The sequence below is a fragment of the Pleurodeles waltl genome, chromosome 3_1, assembly GCF_031143425.1.
Source record: "Pleurodeles waltl isolate 20211129_DDA chromosome 3_1, aPleWal1.hap1.20221129, whole genome shotgun sequence".
Lineage (NCBI taxonomy): Eukaryota > Metazoa > Chordata > Amphibia > Caudata > Salamandridae > Pleurodeles > Pleurodeles waltl.
This window is the reverse complement of record NC_090440.1, coordinates 641,657,524-641,679,374: the sequence shown is the minus strand read 5'-3', so window position 1 is coordinate 641,679,374 and position 21,851 is coordinate 641,657,524. Positions and strand designations below refer to the sequence as shown.

At 43.5% G+C, this 21,851-nt stretch overlaps 1 protein-coding gene across 1 annotated transcript in view; it reads left to right on the top strand.

Annotated features, from left to right (window-relative positions):
- LOC138284407 (mucin-2-like) overlaps positions 1–21,851 on the top strand; it is a 1,933,778-nt gene that overhangs the window by 599,968 nt on the left and 1,311,959 nt on the right. Inside the window, exon 15 of the mRNA XM_069223144.1 lies at positions 18,845–18,939. Within this exon, the coding sequence (XP_069079245.1) occupies positions 18,845–18,939 (95 nt within the window). The remainder of the gene's footprint in view (positions 1–18,844; positions 18,940–21,851) is intronic.

Here is a 21,851-nt window from a genome sequence, read left to right as displayed (position 1 = left end):
GGCAGGTCGAGTGGCGGGGTTTAGACCTGGGGTGTCCTCCAACAAGTCCCCCAAAAACAATGCCTCGACCTGTGGTGCACTCCTTGCCTACTTAGAGAACCCCATACTGGGCCAACAGCTAAGCAGAGAGACAATCCTGACTCTGAGATGGAGCTCACTAAAACAAACCGGTTGGAGAGCCAACAAACTTTCTAAACTGAACTGCGTAACAAGACAGAAATTCACGAAAGGCCTTACAAATTGCGTGTCGAGCTGGGCACACAAGTAGCAGCCATGAAAATAGATGTTGGCTTGGTGGGACAGCACATCCTGGAGGTGGAGGGACATCTGAAAGCACTGGCAACAACTCACACCCTGACAGCAGAGAAATGCCCCAAGCTGGAAGCTCAACACAAAACTGCTACAGAGAAACTGATTTACCTTGAAAACTAATTGAAGTGAGAAAATCTCTAACTCTGAGGCCTAAGTGCAGAGATCCAAAACACCAATCTGGAAACTTTCATGGCAAGAACGCTCTCTTCACTCTTGAGGGACAAACATCTAAAAAAAATGACCCACAAGGCACACTGTGCCGGCCAAATGTGACCCACCCCAACAGCAGAGTTCTAGTGATGTGCTCATCAAGTTCCACTACTATTTGTCATGTTCCACTACTATTTGGAAAAAGGAAAAGGCCCTTCACCATGCCAGGAAATGAGAAACATGCAACTTTTCAACCCATAACTCAGAAGCTACGAACTGATGATGATGACATAAGCTACAGAAAGACATACCCTATTGTTCTTTTTGTTGATCAGAGCTACAAGCATCACATCATCCTGGATGTCCAGAAGGTGGCCTCTTTGCTGGACATTAAAACTGATGCCATAACTGGCAGCTCTTGACCTGAGGACGCTACTGGCCCTCACTGGAGCAGTGGGACACCATATTCTGATTAGGACCATGAATAGGACTATAACACCCAGTGGTTTTGTACCTGCTAGCAGTATAACTGCTGTGATATTTTCTGATAGAGACATAGAGCTGGAGACACCTTAAGTAGAGCTGATGAACCTCACAGACAATGCTCTATGGGATCACAAACAGCTCTGCTGACCCAGGGACTCAGACATGAGACATAATATGATGAAGGCAGCTGGCATGCCTGTTAAACATAACCCTAACAGTCTACCCCGCCTAATCCTGATAGAGTGGATAAGAGACTCCAGGGGCTCGAGAGGTGAGGCAGCTTTTTAGGGGTGTTCCCATAGCACTGTGACATGAAATAAATACAAGGTAGGCAAGAATGTGAGAGACTTCACTGACCTGGAAAAGGGGAGGGTGCCCACTGTACCCTACAGAGCTGAATCTTTGAAATTGACACAGACACCAGTGCACTTAAATGGGAAAATGCAAAGCAGGAGTAGGAGATGGACCTGTGAAATTCTCCCTGGTAGACTGGTAGTGTCTAACTGGACATGTTTGGCTCCGAGAAAGACCAGTTAGGCTTGAAAGATGGACCTCCTGTTGTCTTCCACTTCCAATGGTACAGGGTATTGACCTACTTCTCAAACACTGTATGTGAGAGGGAGTCGTTGGCTTTCTAGCAGGTTTATCATTTATGCTCTTGCATTGTTTGTTCTCTTATGTTTATTTGCAGGTTTGAAAATATTACCAGGGAATGGGGAACTTGGAGGAGAAGGGTAAGCAGGGACCAGGGGAAAATGAAACACATAGCTTACCTCAAGAGCTATCACTCTTCAGCCAATTCCAAGCAAAGGGGGCGGCAATATGCTTGAGATGAAACCTACCCATGACAGTCACACAGACCCACACCAACAGGGAGGGCAGATGACTTGTATTGTTGGGGGCGCTGTATGGTTAACCTTATGCCATGCCTACAATCTATGCCCTACCTCCGCCCAAAACTTGTTTCTCATTGACATTTTGGAGAAACTGACCAGTTTAACCAGTGGTGATATCATTCTCACTGGGAATATCACACCTAAGGTGTACATATTATATTCCCAAGTACACTGTAAGCATTGACAGACTGATTATATACTACTGAATAATTCTCTGATGGGTCTGACCCGAGCCACAGAAATTGGGTCCATCTTGATATAGGATCATGTACTGGTCATGGTCCAGCTGGAAATGGAATTTCAGAGCCCTCCAGGGAGCTGGGGGTTCACTTCTTTATTAAGGTGCCATTCTCCGGCAGCCATCTTGGTTGCTGGTCTAGTTGTTGGTGCTGGAGCCAGGTCAGGCCTCCCCCATGCTCTTTTTAAACATGGGCAGCCACCGGCACCAGTAAGTACACTCTGCATTTCTGGAACGGCTATCCTATTTCAGCCTTATTGCCTTTTAGAGATTTAACAGTTTAAAATAAGTTATAAAGCCTCTTTCTGCTATTTAGTATTTTTACTCTTTTTACTGCGGGTCGATCTGCTGTTGGGAACTTTTAACCAAACAACTCAATTTTTTCAGTCCTCAGGGGTGCTACTTTTATAAATATTGGTTTTGTGGTTTTTACTCTCTTTTTCTGCACCAGTGCCCGGTTTTGGGGGCACCTGGTGCATTTCCTTTTACTTTTTATTCGGCAGCCATTAAGGGGCCATTCTCCGGCAGCCATCTTGGTTGCCGGTCTAGTTGTTGGTGCTGGAGCCAGGTCAGGCCTCCACCATGCTCTTTCTAAACGTGGGCGGCCACTGGCCGCGCGCAGCGGGCGCACTGCTGGCACGCCGAAGGTACGCCTAAGGCAAGCCCGTCTGCGCCTGTCCGCGCCCTCACGAGCCCAGGGCCCTGAGATGCTGCTCGTTTTAGGTCTTCAGCTTCACATCTTTATGCTTTTAGAAACACCCAGATATGTTCCACTCCTGTAGGGCCTAACCAGTTGTCTGTGTGTCCCCCCTGTTCTAGTTGTTCTTGGGGTCCCAATTTCATCTCGCCTTCTAATACCTCCTCCCATCAATTAGGTAAGCTATTACTGCTTAACTGCCGCTCCCTAGCGGCACACTCTTTACAAATTCACATGCTCCTTGAAGAGCTATCACCAGATGCCTTGTTTCTCACTGAAACCTGGCTGAATGGAGATTCTTCAACAGATTTATGCAGTACCTTACTCCATAACTATTCTATAGTTCATTTAGACAGACTTCATATGAGAGGTGGCGGTATAGCTATTATTCACAAAATCTCCATTAAATGCTCAACATTCCCACTGGAAATTCCAGGATGTGAAAGTATGTTCTTCTCTCTGCACTTGTCGTCTACCTATACTTTCTCAGGAATCCTTCTCTATCGCCCCCCTGGCCCTGTGGAGTCATTTTAGAAGTTATCCCGGAGGCAGTGGCCAGTTCTATTGGGAAGGCTTCTAACGTAACCGTCCTCGGCGATTTTAATATCCACCTAGACAATCCCAACTGTCCATCGGCTAAATCATTATTAGCCTCTTTTACCTCTATGGGTATGGACCAGCATGTTACTGGTCCAACTCACACGAAAGGCCATACTTTAGACCTTTTTTTTTAGTAATATCCCTAATCTTACCTTCTCCTCCTCTCTACCTCTACCTTGGACCGATCACTATTTAGTGTCACTTACGTTTCCCTATGATGCTCCTAGAGAGACACAGCCCAGGTGCACCACAATGGGTCGTGCTTGGTCGAAGTTGGTAGCTAGCACTTGGCATATGGCACTCTGTGCTTCTCCCTTAGCCAGTGACCATGCCTCCATTAATACGGTGGACCTGTTTAACAAATGGATTTCTACTTCTTTAAACTCAGTTTTGCCTTGCAAACTGAGGGTGAAAAAACCTTCTCATAAGTCTAGTCCCTGGTTTTCGTCTTCTCTATTGGACCTTAGAAAGAACTGTAAAAAATTGGAGAGAATTTGGAGAAAAGATTATAATCCTTCAGCTAAAGAAGCCTATAGATCAGCTATTAGATCTTACCATCATAATATGAAGACAACACAAGCTCTATATTACAGCAGTAGAATAGAGAACTCGTCCACTTCTCAGAAAGAAATCTTTCATATCTTTAAGGAGCTCACTATACCCCCTATGCCGCCCTCCCCAGTGGAAGCTTCTATTATGCATAGTAATGTATTAGCGGCTCACTTTCAAGACAAGATTAACAAGATAAACTCCGGTTTTCCTCCATCTCCCTCTCAGAGTAATCTCATGGGGCAGGAGATGAATTCTCCTACGGGTATTACCCAGTTAACCAATTTTTCCCCCCTCACAGGTACTCTGATTGGGAATTTTCTTACTAATATGAAATCGGGTTCTCCCTTGGACCCGGCCCCTCCTTCTTTTATTTTGAAGGCAGCAGATATTGTTGTTGGTCCTTTGACAGAAATACTTAATAATTCCTTGTCCGCTGGTATTCTTCCCAGTTCCCTCAAACATGCAATCATAAAGCCTCTCTTAAAAAAACCTACGCTGGATCCCTCTGTTTTGGATAATTATCGACCCATTGCCCTTCTTCCTATATTGGCAAAAATCCTGGAGAAGCACGTGAACCTGCAATTGACCAGGCATCTTGAGAGCCACGATCATTTACATCCTTCTCAAATGGGTTTCAGAACCCATCACAGTACAGAATCGGCACTCCTTACTGTAACTGAATCTGCTCGGCAACTTCTAGATCAAGGTGGTCATGCTGCTATTATCCTCCTTGATCTTAGTGCAGCATTTGACTCTGTCGATCATACTCTTCTCCTTGATAGACTTTCCAAGATAGGGTTGGGAGGTCCAGCCCTTGCCTGGCTCTCCTCCTTCCTCACGGGAAGATAATTTCAAGTCTTGGATCGCTCTTTTTTGTCTGACGTCAGGTCTCTATCTTGTGGAGTCCCGCAGGGTTCATCTTTAAGCCCCACCTTTTTTAACATCTATCTGTCATCCTGGCCACAGTAGTCGCTCCTTATAACCTCTCTATGGTCACTTATGCTGATGACACGCAATTGGTGGTTTCCCTCTCTAGTAGTAGGGACTCCCCCTCTTCCAACCTGGCTGACTGCATGAATGATATTGGGGACTGGATGACCCTGTCGAAACTGAAATTTAATGACAGCAAATCAGAGGTAATGATTATAGGTAATGGTACCCCTACCGCCCCTCTGGCTATGTACTCTGAGCCTTTTAACAGCCTGCCTCCTTCAATAACACAAGTAAAACGCATCGGCTTTCTGCTTGACCCACGCTTAACTATGGAGCCACAAGCTAAAAGAATCTCCTCGATCTGCTTCGGCTTAATTAGAAGTGTCAGGAAGATTCTTGGACTTCTGCCATTCGCTGCCAGAAGAATTCTTGTACAAGCCCTAGTTCTCTCCCGCCTGGACTACGGGAACTCTCTATATCTTAGTTCTCCAGATTATGTAATAAAGAGGCTGCAGGTTACGCAGAACGCTGCAGCTAGACTTCTCATGAATACCCCAAGGCATCTTTCCGCTAAACCAGCACTTGCAGCTCTTCATTGGCTCCCGATTAAGCAGCGCATTCAGTTTAAAGCTCTGTGTCTTGTTCACAGAGCCTTACACAATAAGGGTCCACTTTCCCTTAGAAAACGGATCTCTCTTTACTCGCCCCTTAGACCTCTTAGATCTCGTTCTTCTCGACAGGTTTACATCCCTTCGGTCAAGAGATCATGGGGAGGTAATTCGTTCTCCATCAGGGCTGCTCGGCTCTGGAGTGCCCTGCCCTTTGAATGCCGTCAGGAATCCTTGAACTTCTCTTTAGGAGGAAGTTGAAAACCATTCTCTTTCCCAGTTAATCTGCTTCCCCTGGCTCTTCCGACATTCATGGTGTACTTTAGTGCTGGGATGCCCCCGGGTAGCCATGCGCTCTACAAATCTATAAACTAAACTAAACTAAACTTAAACTTCTTCCTACTTAGAGATGCAGTGGTTCAACATGAAATGGTCCAACAGACTGATGAATATTTTGAACACAGTGAAGGAGGGAAGGTCCTCATCTCGGACGTATGGGAAGCATTCAAAGTAGCTAAAAGGGGCCATTTTATAGTAACAGCCAGAGATTGTAAGTGGCTTTGCAAACTATAAGTACAGAAACTTGAAGAAGGAATTTAAAAGCTGAAATAAAAATGGCTGCAGCAGCCATCTTGTCAAACTACTCAGAGTTAATAGGAGCCAGAGGGCAATTGCACATGCTTTTTACTAGCAAAGCAGAACTCTACCTACTCCAGCTCAAGAGCCAAGCAAAAGTAACAGGGGACAAAGTTGGAAATCCCCTAGCCTGACTTTTGAGAGGCACATGGAAAGAGAATATCCATGGAAGATAGTCTTGGCTGTTGGGTCCCCGATTGTAGAGGATGAAGGAAAAATTAACAGATTCCACACTTTCTATGAAAACCTGGATAGAGGATCCCTCACCCTACACACAGCAGACAAACAGGCCTTCCCAGACAGGATACCGGTGTCGACCATTAGAGAAGCCCAAAGGGAATCGCTGGAGGGTCCAGTCCTCCCTGATGAGGTCCAGCTAGTGATTAAGGGCCACATGTACGAACACGTTTTCCCATAGACACAGAATGGGTAAAAACCTCAGCTACATCTGGCCCTAAATCTCTCATACCCAACAAGACCCCGGGTCCATAGACTTATGTCTCTGTTATATAAAATATACACTTCTAAGCTGATTCTGAAACTCACAGTTTTATATAACCACTGTGCCACAGCAGAGGCTGTAATCCAAACAATGGGGGAGGCATTGGTTACAGTCTTTCTGAAACCTAATAAAAATAGTAAGCATTGTGCCTCATATCAGCTGATAGCCCCATTGAATATCAATGGCAAGATCTACATGAAGATCCTGGTGACTTGCCTGAATGAGGCACTCCATACCATGATACACCCCAATCAAAGTGGTTTCATTCAGGGATGCCAGGCCCATGACAACTTACAAACAGCCATCCCTCTACTAAATAAGGTCTCTCTAAAACACATCCAGGTGATACTATTGTCACTGGATACAGATAAGGCTACTGACAGGGTGGATTGGACATTCCTAAGGCTCAATCTTCATAAAATGGCACTGAGACCCATATTCCTCTTGTTAATATTTTCCAATCATACCAACTCGGCAGATATCACTTTGAATGGATATCTATCACAGCCATTCCAGCTAATGTCCCTTGTCACTACTCCTTTTTGCCCTAGTCAGAGAACCATTGGCATGCCTACTTCGACAGAGAGACACAGTAACAGGAATCAAATTTGAACTGCAAGAATTTAAAATATGCCCGTACACCAATGACATCCTCCTGACATTGGGAGCACCAGATGCCTTGATCTCAGTATTCCTTCTAACTGGGATCTTGGGAGTGGTGAACTTCCTAGAGGCCTATGAGATGGTATCTGGCATCAGCTACGATAAATCTGAATTACTCAATCTGACCCTAGCAACAGAAGAGGTAGAAAGACGGTCTACTCGCCTTCAATTCTGGTGGGCTAAATCCTCAATCAAATACTTGGGAATCCACCTCACCAGCACTCTAGGGACTTCTGTGTTGCCATCTATCCTCCTCTGGTCATTGCCATCCCTAAAGACCTCCATACGTGGGGAAATCTGATGCTTTCATGGTCTGGATGCATCAACACTTTTAAAATAAACATACTGTCACTCCTGCTATACATTTTTCAGGCTCCTTCAATATGGTGAGATACTCCAACAAAAACGAATGACATTTATCTGGAGGGACAGAGCACCAAGGCTTCTGCAGAAGTTTATGATACACTTGAGAGGGATGTGGGGCCTGGCAAAACCAAGCATTTCACATTATCATGCAGCCGCACAACTGCAGGTCATAGTGGACTCGTCCACTATGCTCTCTGAGAAAAACTGGCGGCAATGGACCATGCATAAGTCCCTATGGGACCTAATGTGGCCGGAAAAACAACACAGAGCCCCAAATGTTTACATTAGTACCCCAGTAGCCACAATATTAAAGACGTGGGATTGACATGCATATGCAGCTCACATCTCCCCCATACCCTTGTCCAATATTATCCAATGTTCACACCCGCACTCTAGGGCAATGCCTTCCTCAGAAGAAGAGAAGATGGTTGCAAAATGATTGTGGACACATATGATACCCGCACGTCAAAGATGTTACAGCAATATGTGACCTAATAAGGGATTCACAAAACTGAATGACTACACTATACCCAAATACCACATTGGCTCACTCAACCACACAGCTGACGGGAGCCACTCAATTTCCAACCCAAATTTGAACAAGCATTGGCAGAGCCAATTGGTCTCCTCTTTTGGATGTGAATGCAGGTTTGCTATTTTTGTCTTTTTTTGTTGTTATTGTTTAGCATTAGCAGTAAAAGGTAAAGGTGTAAAGATGTGCATACCTGAATATGTAATTATAAGCTAGGTTGGTGGGTGGCGTAGTGTGTATTGTGAAATAGTTGTAGTAAGCAAATCACAGAACACAGCCAAACACAAACCACTGCATTAAATAAAAAGACATAAAACATACAGAACTGTAATTATTATCCCTCTATTTGGGCGTCAGGTGAAATTTTAGGTTATGATAGTGTCATTGTGAGTTTTCCCGGGAAACTGGAAATAAGGGGGCTGCTTTTACAGCGTGGGTCTGTTTTGTAAAAGTGGATCATTTTAAAAACAAATGCGGAGTAACTGGTATTTCTAGCAATTTCAAGACCATTATAAAGTGCCAAAATACGTTCCTGCTAAAGAGAGATAAGAGTTTCCTCTACTGGCTATTATAGCTCATTTAAGATACAGCAGAGGGCTAATATACCTGCAACAAACAACGTGTTCTACGCATTTCACAAAATGTATCCAAACATTTCCCCTTGAAGCTGAAAGGTTGGGCTCTGCTTTTGCACCAAGGGGCCGGTTTTCTAGAAATACATCATTTCAGTCCTGTAACCATCCTCTCATGTTTATTTGCACTGTACCAAAAAAAGAAAAAGAAATATTTAAACACAGGTAGCCTAACTGTACAAGGCATCGCAAATTTCCCAGGCTACTGACAGGGAAGAGGTCGCTTTTGCAACACGGGGATGGTTGGGCAAAACATGCATCAGTTTGAAAACAATTGCAGAATTACTTGTAGTTTCATCAGTTTCCAGGCAATTAAACAAGGGTCAAAATATTTCCATTGATTTATATACCTGCCAAAGAAAGATCGGAGTTTAGTGGATCGGCAGTTCTAACTTATCTAGGTGATCGCAGAGGATTTAAGTACCTGCAACAAACAACGTACTACCACACTAGCTGGACAAGGCATCGCGGGTTTCCGAGGATGCTGTAAGGGTAGAGTTTGCTTTTTCAACACTGGGCCGGTTTTACAAAAAAAATGCATCATTTTGAAAACAATTGCAGACTAACTGGGATTTCCAGCAAATTGAAGGAAATCATAAAAATTCCAAAATATTTCTATTCATTAATATGACTGCTAAAGAAACAAGCATTTGCAATATAACCGGTATGTCATGTGAGAGAGTTAGAGCTATTGGTATTGGAATGTATGATGGAACCATGCATGCTTGAACAACGCTGTTGTTGTTCTGACCATGTTTTTACCACAAATGGCTTTACTACACATGCCTTTACAATGATTTTTTGTTGTAAGAACATGCCTAGTAAAGGCATGTGTGGGACCAGCATGCATGGTTCTAGCATGCAACCCCCCACCTGTCCTAAGGCCCAGAAGTACCCCACCGCTAATACTAAAACTACCCCGGTCCCCACCCCTAAAACAAAACTACCCTGGACACCTCCCACCAACACTGAGCCCTAAACCCTTTCCCGACCCTAAAAACAACCAACCGCCCACTTCGCCCTTAAGAACAAAATTACCCCGATACCCCACCCCCAAAAACCAAACTACCCTGATCCACCCACCCCCCAAAACACTAACTACCCTGATCGCCCACCCCCAAAAACCAATCTACCCTGACCCACCACCCAAAAAATATTTTGGCGCTACTCCTGAAGAGTACATCAATTGCATCAAAAATAATAGCACTATTGCCCCTCTACCCTGCGCCATTGTGTGCTGTATTTTAAATTTGGTGCACACATGGTGGCGATAGGGGGATGCTAAGGGGTGCAGAGAAAGTGAAGCTGCACTCAGTGCAGCGCCACTTTCCATAAATCTGCACCTAACTACCCCTACCCTCACCCCCAAAAACCAAACTACCCCAATCCCCCGACCCCAAAAACCAAACTACCCCAACCCCCCCACCCCCAAAAACTAATCTACCCCGACCCAGCACCCCTAAAAACCAAACTACCCCAGTCCCCAAAAACACTAACTACCCAACCTCCCACCCCCAAAAATGAAACTACCTGATCCCCCCACCCCCACCCCAAAAACCTAACTACCCGATATCCCCACCCCAAAAAACAAACTACCCCAACCCTCCCACCCCCAAAAAACAAACTACCCTGATCCCCCACCCCCAAAAACAAAAGTACTCCGAGCCCATTCCCTTAAAACAAAGTTACCCTGACCCCCCACTCCACCCCTAAAAACAGAACTACCCAATCCCCCACCTCTAAAAACCAGAACTACCCTGATGCCCCCCACCCGGCCCCTAAAAAAAAAACTACCCCAACCTCCCCCACCCCAAGAACTTAATCCACTCCCACCCCTAAAAAGTATCATCTCCTGATGCACTCTCCCATTTCTTTTCCTTAACCACGCATGTGAATTGTTGAGCACATGCGTGGTTAAGGCAGAGAAAAAGGAAGTCATTTTTAACGCAAGCATGGTTCTGCTTGTGTTAACAAGGTAGTCGTTGTTCCAGAGTTGTTGTTCCAGATGTTCCCTATTGACATTGTAAATGACAATGTCTTTTATCTATGTTTTGGTGTGGAGTGGATGTATATAGTTTGGAATTGGAATTATGTGGTTTGCATGGGAATTGTTAGTAATGGAATTGTGTGGGGTGGAGTTGTGTGGTGTGTAGTGTATTTGTGAGGTGAAATTTTGTGACATGGGGAATAGATAGGTGTGAAAGCTTCATAGCAGCAGGTGCCATGTTGATATGAGCCAAGGAAAACAGCAAAAATGCATGCCTTGGCAAAGAGCGCAAGGAGAATGGGAGGGGGCGGAAGAAATACTACCTGCATCTCAGTGGACGTATACTAATCAGGAGAAATTAATGTGTACTTGGCTGGTGCTCTGCTGGGAGTGTGACATGGTGATTAAGAGCACCTCTCAGAGTCTTGGTTAAGGAAATTTGTACTGGGAAAAGTGGGGGACATAGAAGGTTAACAGGAACACCTGAAACTAACCAGATGTGGTAATGTTAATTCAATTGCAAATCTAATCACATACAAAATAAAATAAAATCATAAGTAAGAAACCAGAGGTTATATACAGCCGGCTGAGAAAGGCCAGTAAGGTTGGGAATAATAAACTGCTGCTTTTGAATGACCAGATGCCAGTAAATATAAACCAATTGTTGAGTAAGGCCGGAACGTTTGGTAATGAAGCCACTTGAATGGTAATGAAACAATACATCAAATCGTTTCCTTTGCCTTGTAATCATATGTATATGGTGTAACGGCCAGAGCTGCCGACTTTGGAATTGGTGAACCAGGTTTGAGTCCCAGCATCATCTCCACATCCTGTACTTTTGGACAAAATTCTTTATATACTTGTGCCTACCAAAAATGTATGTGTAGTTGTGTAATGTAAATTTTACCTATATAAAGCAATCCAATCTCTTAGAGTTGAGTTTGCCCTATATAAAACTCCCTGCAAATAAAATTGAACCAAAATGTTGTGTCTGAACAGGGCCAGAAAATCAGTGCACAATCCAAAAAATTATCAAAGGAATAATACCTCTGAAAGCCCAATAGGTCTTAGGACCGAGCCAATCCCATATAGAAAAAAGAATAGCATAAGTGAGAAAGTTATCATTATATTCAGCAAGCATTGCGAACTTTGAAATTTCTGCACCATTTTCAGTTTCCCTTGATGCAATGCTTACAACGTGTGTGTCTTAGTGTTTGAGGTGGCATTGTTACAGTAGATGCATAAAGTAGCTCTGTTCCTTCCCCACTGCACTTAGTGATCAGCTATCATTTTAGTTAAAATCGTGAATGCACTTTTATTCACAACAGCAAAACCAGGTTTCAAAAAGTCCATAAACACAAAATAAATATTGCGTAATAAATAAAGCATATGATTAATGCCTCTGAAAGGGCAATAAGGAAGGGCAGACTAGACCAAAAACAATCCAAAAAATCCCATAAAAGAAAGGAAGCACATAAATACACTAATGTAAAAACAATGTTTTTAACAAACCATGAACATGGCAATGTTGGTACGGCTGGGGTCAAAGCAAACACTGGTGAATTAGGTTTGACACTTGTGATCAGCTCAACTTCCTGTGCTTTTGGGCAAATAATTATCATTCCAGTGCCTACCAAGAAATCAATATGAAGCTTTGTAATGTGACTTGTGCTTATATAAAGCGCTCTAATAACGTCAGGTTTTTTGAGCTATATAAAACTCCCCCTGCAAATATAAAAAAGTAACTACCAGTTAATTGTCATTGTTTGTTTTGTTTTTCAGTAGCGCTCAAGGCAATTTCAAGTTTTATACAGTGGGACTGCTCGATGTATACAACTTGAAAGCTCCAGGAGCGCGACTGAAAAACAAAACAAACAATGACAAGTAACTACCAGTTGCTTTTAAGTTTTTTACAGTAGGAACTCAAACAATAGAAGTAAACGGGTAGTCATGCAAGGCACTCAATTATTGCTGATCGAATAGATAGCAAGAGTGGGCGTGGTTAAAAGCCCACAGAGAGCTTACAACAGGCCAGAGCTCTTGCGTCCTCAAACCTAAAAAAACTAAGAAGCCTACAAATAATGGGGACCTGCTCCAGGGGAGTGAACAAATTACTAAAAGAGGGACCAGAAAGACAAATTACCCATTAACAACCAAGGGTTGATAAAAGACAAGCAAAGAGAACAAATGAAAAAAGGTAGGCGGAGTTCAAGCTCAAAAAAAGGTAACAATAGGTCTTCCAGACAGTGCAAGTGCTATCTAGGCTCAACCTAAAAGCAATTCCCTAAATTAATCAGCACAAGGGACACCATATCAACGCAATACAAGCTTCTTTGATGCTCAACGCCCCTTAAGCTTGGTGACACAATAGAGACTGGCATTGCAAGCTGGAAATCCAAATGACACAGAAAAGATTGGATACATTGCAAAAGGAAATGCAATCTTCTTCCATTTCCTCCTTTGGGCTTGAAATTCATTAAAGAGCATGGCTTTGAGTGCACTAGACCCCCCATAAATGACACAGCATGTATGAGAATGCTTCCTTCTGATGTTGGGGGGTGGGGCTCTAAGTGAAGCACTCCATATGTAGTGGGAATATTCAGCTCTCAAGCCATTCTGGAAGAGTTTAACAAAATTACTCCACAGTGTCCTAACCTTTAGCCGATATCCTCAATGCCAGAAGTGATGCTCCTTGTCTTCAAACAACCAATTTGAAACAACAATCTAAAGAGGTAGGGCATGTGTTACTTCAGTGCCTTGAAGTCGCTAAATTAACCACACCACACCACTGGAAAAAAACAGATTGCCCTCCACTCATACAGTGGCACCAGAGACTGTGAGCTACTCTGGCAATGGAGTGTTTGCTAGCAATCTTCAAGGGTCAAACTTTGAAGAGATGAGGAGACCACTAGTTCAGCCCCTGAGCCAAGGTCTGCTCAGTCAGGGCCCCTCTTTGGAAGCTGCTCGATCATTTACTTTGATGGTAGGCCCCCTATAATTAGCCTATATAAGATATGATCATCGTTGGGACCTACTAAGATATGAAGGGACACGGAGGCAACCTATTTTGGCTGATTTCACTTTCAGATAGACTCGCTGGGACAGTTCATCCTTCTGTATTTGGCTAGGGTGGAAAGGGGGAGTTGACAAACAAGTACCTAATGTACAGAGAGAGAGTATTTGGTGCTTTGGGTGATTACTCTCCCCTCCCTCCATTTTCTGACCTTGTTTTTGCTGGGTTGAGGACTATGTGCACTTTACCACTGGCAACTGGTGCTAAAGTGCTTGTTCTCTCCCCCCTAAACATTGCAACATTTTCTGAACCTCAATTGGCATGTTTAATTTTAACTTTAAATCACTTTTAAAGTGCACTACATGTGCCCAGTGCATGTAATTAAAATGTTACTTGTGGGCCTGCACCACTGATTGTGTCATCCTTTTGCCAGGCATAAGCCTTCCATTTTTATACATATAAGGCCCCCCTAAGGTAGGCCCTGGACAACCACGGACATGCACATTTAAGTTATACGACATGTATGTAACAAAACTTGAGGGCCCTCTCTGCAAAAGACATCAAGGAGCCTCCCCCGGACTCACTCAGGAGCTCTCAGGCCAGGGTGCTGTGCTGATGGTGCCCCGGAAGCTCGTGGGCCCCCTGCACCTCAGGGGCTGTGGGGGCCTTTGCTTTCCCACTGCCTGGTAATGAACAACTTCCAAAGTTGTTTTTCACTGCAGCAGGGCCTATCTTGCCCATAGGATAACATTTGGATTCCCAATCTGGAAGACATAGGTTTGTCAAGTTTGGTGTCTCTGGACTCTCATTTTAAAATCACAACTTATGATGAAGTCAGATTTTCAACTGTAATTCTTAAAATGTCACTTTTAGAAAGTTTGCATTTTCTTACTTTAGCCATTTGGTGCCTAGTGCCTGTCTACTATACACATCTGGAGTGGGGTGACAGCTGTGCTTGTGCATTCTCTCAAGGCAGCCAGACACAAATGGAGCTTAGGTATGACTGATGGGCCATTCACAGTCTGACGAGTTATCGTGGGCAGGATGAGAGGGAGGAGCTGGCACTTACATCTGTATGGGCTGTGTACTGTCCCACACAAAGGACTACATAACCCCCTGTAGTGAGTCTGGAGCCAGGGTAGGACGTGAGGACCTCTGTGCACTTGAAAGACCTATCTTTGAAGTGTCACCCACTTCAAAGACACTACTGGGTATAAGTACTGGGCCTCTGACACCACCACCCCAGTACACTTCTGGACCTGTGGATACACTTCTGGACCTGTGGATACTCTACCAGGAAGAAGGACTGCTGTGCTGCTACAGGGATTGCCACTCTACTGAGTGGCTACTCTGTTGGACTCTTGCTGTGCCGAGCTGACCTGCTGCTCTCTTGCCTGTGAGTGAAAAGGCCTAGCCCTGCATCTCTACATTTCAGAACCAAAGTTACTCTGAGGACTTGCAGGCTTACTTCCTCTTTTCTGGAGTCACAGGGACACAAAAGACTTCCAATTCACCTGTTACAGCTCCTGGACCCGTCTTCAAACATCTCTCCCCCAAGAAACACCTCTCATGTAATGGGCCATTGGAAGTGGTTTTTACACTCCTGAAAGCAATCTTTTGTGTACTTCACTACTGCAAACATGTCAGCTCACATGGGTACCACCCCGAGTGCTCTAAGAGTCAGCATGAGACAACACAATTCATCTCTTTGTAAGGCAAATATCACCACTCGTGACTGCGAGGATTCAGCTGGTCCTTCTGTGACGTCCAGCTGACTCTTTGTGCCCACGAACCACCACCAGCATATCGCGCCTGATGAACTTCTTCTCCATGAACGGGACTCTTGGCCCAATTCTCGAGAAGGTAAAACTTCAGTTGAACTTACCAAGGACTGTATCTGAAACATGCGCCATCGTGGTCAGCCTAAACTTTTGGATTTACTCCAGTCTAGTGCAAATCAGATATCCCCGGTTGGCTATTTCTGCTTTTAAGCACTACATTGCATTTTAATCTTTAAAAATTCATATCTCAACTTCTACTTATTGGATTTCTAGTCATTGTGGTCTTGTGTGGTATCTTTTTGTGGTGTTTTCACTGTTTTATTCTTTTAAGAGTTTCACAAATAGTTTATACATTGCTCCTTAAGTTAAGCCTACCTGCTCTGTGCCAAGCTACCAGAGGGTGAGCACAGGTTAACCTAGGGTACTTTTGAGTTACCCTGACTCGGACTGTGGTTCTTCCTTGGACAGGATATATACCTCTGCCAACTGGAAACCCAATTTCTAACAGCTGCCATTTATATAGATTGGCCTGTTGTGCTCCCTGTGAACATATTTAGCCAATGGTGCCTGTGGCCTGCATTTCTCCTTTGCATGCTGCATCACTTTACTGGGAAATGCCTATTTTGTTCTCACAAACACCAATAAGATGTTTACAAAGAAAAAGAGTAAAACATTTCAAGACCACCATTACTTAGTCAAACCACTGCTGAAATACTAATAGAATGACTCTAGAGTCTAGCAGAAGTCAGTACCTTCTATTTAAGATTGGTTCAAGGGTCTCATCAGAAGTATTTCAGTTTTATTCCACTTAACTGTAAGGCCATCTTTCTCCCCAAACTAGTCTACTAAATCAAAGACTCTGGGCAGTGACTATCTAGGGTTAGTCAAATAAACAAAGACTACATCAGCATTAAGGAAAATGAGAGAGCCAATCCCACATGTCATAATCTTAAAGCCATCAATTACCTTTCTGAAGTGTGTTGGAAACAAATATTTTAATATGATTGAAACAAATCATTGCACTAGGTGAAGCAATGTCCACACATTTTCGTCTTTGTACTCAGTTTTTTTAGTACAACTGTGTGTCTGTTCAAATGCAATAGTCATTTCAATTGAAAATGTGTTGTTTGTAATGGCAGTGTGTGCTACCACACCATGCATTCGCCACTCTCTGTCCCTCCACTGTACCCTGCACCACTCATCACCACTGCACTCTACTCTGCACCACTCCACCTTACACCACTCCAAGCCCCTGCACTCTGCACCACTCCACTCTATGCCACTACATTGTAGGCCAATCCATAATACGTCGCTAGTGTACTCTGTACCACTTTACTCTGTGTCCATGCACTCTTCACCACTCTACTCTACACTTCTGGACTCTTCACCACTCTACTCTACACTACTGCACTCTTCACCACTGCACCTTACACCACCCCAGTCTAGGCCAAACCAATTTACTCTGTACAACTCCACTCTATGCCACTGTACTCTACGCCGCTCTGCAACACTGCACCATTTGCCACTGCACTCTATGCCAGTACACTCTGTGCGAATGCTCTTTACTCTGTGTCACAGAACTCTATGCCCCTGCACTCTACACCAATTCACTGTACGCCAATCTAATCTACTCTGCACCTCTGCACTCTATGCCACTGAACTCTAAACTACTTGACTCTGTTACAACACATTCCATGCCACACTATGCAACTGCACTCTATTCTGTAGAACTCCGCTCTATGCTACTTCACCCTAGTTTGAAACAATCTACGCTTTGGCACTTCACTCTATGCCATTCTACTTCACTCTGCACCACTCCACTTTATGTCACTACACTCTATGCCACTCTACTCTTAACCACTACACTCTGCGCCAATGCACTCTAGGTCACCTGCACTTCATGTCATTGCACTCTATGCCACTGAACTCTACTTTGCATCACTGTACTCTACAACACTGCTCTTTATGTCTTTCTACTCCACTCTACACCACTGCATTCTGACAGTGTACTCTGCAACACTACACTCTCGGTCACTAAAGTCCATGCCACTCTACTCTGCACTTCTCCACTCTATGCTTCCCCACTCTACAGCAATGCACTCTATGCCACTGCACTCTACAGCACTATACTCTACTTTGCTCCACTCCATGCTACTCTACTCCTCACCACTCTACGACACTCAACTATACCCTTCACTCTACGCCACTGCAATCTAATTTGCACCACTGCCTTCTGCATTTCTCAACTCTACACCACTCCACTCTGCACCACTCTCATCCACTGCATTCTATGTCACTGCATTCTATGCCACTATACTCTATTCTACTCTATGCCACTCTACTCTGTGCCACTGTACCCTGCACCACTCCACTAGGCACCACTCTACTCTGCACCACTGTATCTGCACTACTGCACTCTGCATCACTGCACTGTACTATACACAACTCTAATCTACGCACTGCTTTCTATGACGCTACATTGCACGTTACTGAATTCAATGCCACTTTACTCTATGCCACTATGCTCTGCAACATCCTACACCAATACACTCTACACCAGTCCACTCTACTCATTGCCACTTCAGTGTATGCCACTCTCCCCGTCTCCACAATATGCTACTACAGTGCACAAAATGCTCTGCCACTTCACTCTACAACACTCTACTCTTCGCCATTCCACTCTAGGACATTCCATGCCACTCTCCTCTATGCCACTAACTTTTAGCCATGCTGAACAGCAGCAACACTGATGTACAACATAGCTAAAACACATGGACAAAGTCAATAGCTCTTGCATACGTGAGACCTATTGGCTTTGTCAATGCTTATAAATACGTTTTGCTGAAGCCTTCCATCCAATGTGTTCCCCTTGAACATATTTCCGCTTCAAGAACCAAATAGGATATAAACTTTATTTCCAGTACTGCAACAGTATCAAGTAGTTCCATCTAAGTTCTGACTTTATTAAGGGTTTGGTTTTTCCAGAAAGCACACATAAACCCTAACCAAAACAAGTAAGGTACTTATAGGGCCTAATTTAGATATCAGTGGAGGGGTTACTCTGTCACAAAGGTGATGGATATCCCGTCCGCCGTATTATGATCCCCATAGGCTCTAATGGGATCGTAATATGGCAGATAGGATATCCCTGACGTATGTGAGGGAGTATTCCCCTACACCAGAATCTAAATCAGGCCTATAATCTGCATGATTCCACGTACTGTTTGTAACAATAAAACACAATTCCTTTCCCTTTGCAGAGCAATATGCTGAGTACTGGTGTAGCCAGCTCATTGAACCTCATGGTCCCTTTGCAGTCTGCCATATGGACGTCAACCCAAGGGTTTATTATAAGGTATGATTCTATTTGTTCCTGCTTTTATTATGTAAAGGACTGCATATATCTTCAGTGTTTTGCATTCGCTTGAAAGTTTTAAAATGTTTTGAAGTATCTCTTTAAAAAAATTCATATATTTCCCAAAAGGGTGAATACAATGAAATCTCACAAATTTGTTGAACGCCAATTATAGCATGCTTCATGAAAGTGTTTGGGGTGGCCAAAAATAGGGGGAGAAGCAAACCGTGGGATAATATGAGCTGAACATACCTGGTTGACATGGAATAGGGAATAGAAAACAACATGAGTGACTAGTTTGATTTAATTTTGACAGATCAGCTTCTTGGACCTGGCCCTCTCTGCAGGATCACCCCACCCCCACATTTTTTGCCGTGCTCCTTCATTTTTTTGCTGAATTCTTTTTAATTGATATCAAGACTCTGTGCACTTTACCACTGTTAATTAGTGAATACATTGTTTATGCTCCCTCCTTAAAATATGGTAGATACACGAGTAGCATGCTTAATTTCCTTGTAAGGCCCTAGAAAAGTGGCATTACATGTGCCCAGTGTCTGTAGGTTAAATGTAACCAGTGGGAATGCTAGAAACAACAAATCAACCAAAGGTATGATGAACAATTCAAGCTGCCTTATAATAACTCTGAGCCAGTACTAAATATGCCTTTCATTTCTTTCCATAGACACTTTCAATATTACTGTGCACACTAAACGCCATCATGTTTCAATCATTGCGACTGGAGATGCTTTCTCGTATTTTTTTTTAATTTTCCAATTGACAAAAAATAAATAAAAGGAAAAAATTCACCTCTTAAATCATAGATAATCAACATCACAAAGACTTTACTCAAAAACATTTACCTTAAGCTCGCAAGATTACATAAATAGGTGTTCAACATATTACACATATAAATATTCACTTGATTCATATAATTAAGACTTTTAACATGAAACATCCAATGTCCCGAACAGGTTGAGGCATACAGTTACACCCTTTTCAATAATTTCTGACAGTTCATCTTCGATCTGTATATAAAAGTATTTCTGTCAATATATTTGTTGCTGGCACACCCTCAACCTAATTAACTGCTCTAACTACATTGAGCAAATGCAAAAAGAACTCCTTGTCAATTACTGGATTTTTAATGTTTCAAAAGTATTTTTTTACAAAGAATTTGTCGGAAGAGTGGGGAGTAGTGAGTACATACCGATCAACATATGTTCAGTGATACTTTAGCCACACCTGTGAGGTAGAGGGAACCCAATATCGTAACTTGCAAGATAACATTGTGCATTACCCTAATATTTGTTGTTTGGGATACACACAAGCTCTGTGGTTCACTAATGGGGTGCCTAAAGGATATTATAAGAGGGAGGATGCTAAACAAAAAACACAGAGGGGAGCATACCTTCTGGGCACCAATGTCATTATACTTCTCCATTCCAATGAGGTTTCACATCAACTATGCACTGCCACTGCTGTGCATGGTCATGGCGTTGTGCAGGGAAACCAAATGGATTCCTGAGTTCAATGTGTGCCTGGACACCTCGGCGGGGTGTTTACTGCTTTCCACGGCCCCTCTACAAAGTAGCACTTCTCATTAGCCTATCAGGGGCATGAGGCCTATAGTTTTATGGTAGCTATGCCATAGCGGTGTACGTGGTCTGAGACTTCGAGGCACGTGATGAGAAAGTGGTTAGGAAATATATTCATGAGGTGAAAAAATACATTTGTGTCAAATACACCAGAACATAGGACCATATTACATATTAATTCATGATGAAAAAACGAATCCATTAAAATGTAGGTGTGATTAAGGAAAGAAGTTCCCAATTTCTAAAATGTCATTTCAGCGATTCCCAAACGTTGAGACAAAGTATTTTCTGAGTCATAGCAACATGGGTTCCACAATAAGGGCCAGATGTAGGTACCGACCATTTTGCGACTTGCAAATTGCTAGTCCTTCCGACTCGCAATTTGCAACTCGCAAACTGGTATGCAGAATGGTGTCTCAGACACCTTCTGCGACTCGCTATGGGGTTGCAAAGACCCACCTCATGAATATTTATGAGGTGGGTCGCAGTTTGCGACCCCATTGCGAGTCTAGGCACTCACGGGGATGGTGGTCTGCTGGAGACAGCAGACCACCATGTCCGTGACTGCTTTTGAATAAGGCAGTTTTTTTTTTCTTTTTGCAGGCCGTTTTCCTTAAAGGAAACCAACCCCTTAAAGGAAAACGAGCTGCAAATAGAAAAAATACCGAAACCTTTTTGTTTCGTTTTTTTTCAGAGTAGGCAAAAAAAATATTTTTGTTTGCATTCACAAAGGGGAAGGGGTCCCATGGGGACCCCTTCCTGTTTGCGAATGAGTTACCATCCACTTCAAGTGGATGGTAACTGCGAGTTGATTTGCGACCGCTTTTGCGGTCACAAATCAACTCTACATCGCGATGCAGTCGCAAATAGGAAGGACACACCCCTTCCTATTTGCGAGTCGGAAACACATTTTGCGAGTCAGTTCCGATTAGCAAAATGTGTTTCTGCATCGCGTGAGGCCTTTTGCGCCTCGCAAACGGCGTTTTTCGCTGTTTGCGAGGCGCAAAAGGCTACCTACATCTGGCCCTAGATCCCTTGACACGTCTGAGCACTGTCCACTTCCTATACATGCTGAGTGATTCATTTCCATGTAGTGTTGAACCATCGGAGCATTTAACTCTTTCCAGCGAATTCAGGATTTATGCTGTACTATTAATTTCTTTTTTTCCTGATTTGGCTTGCCTTTATATACTTTCTCATAAGGGAGTACACCACATTTTTGGGTTGCAATTTGTGAATTTCTTATGTTAGGTTTTTCCATCATTTTAGTGAGATTCGCCGTCCCCTTCAATCATAGTGTTTTCATAGGCTGAGCAG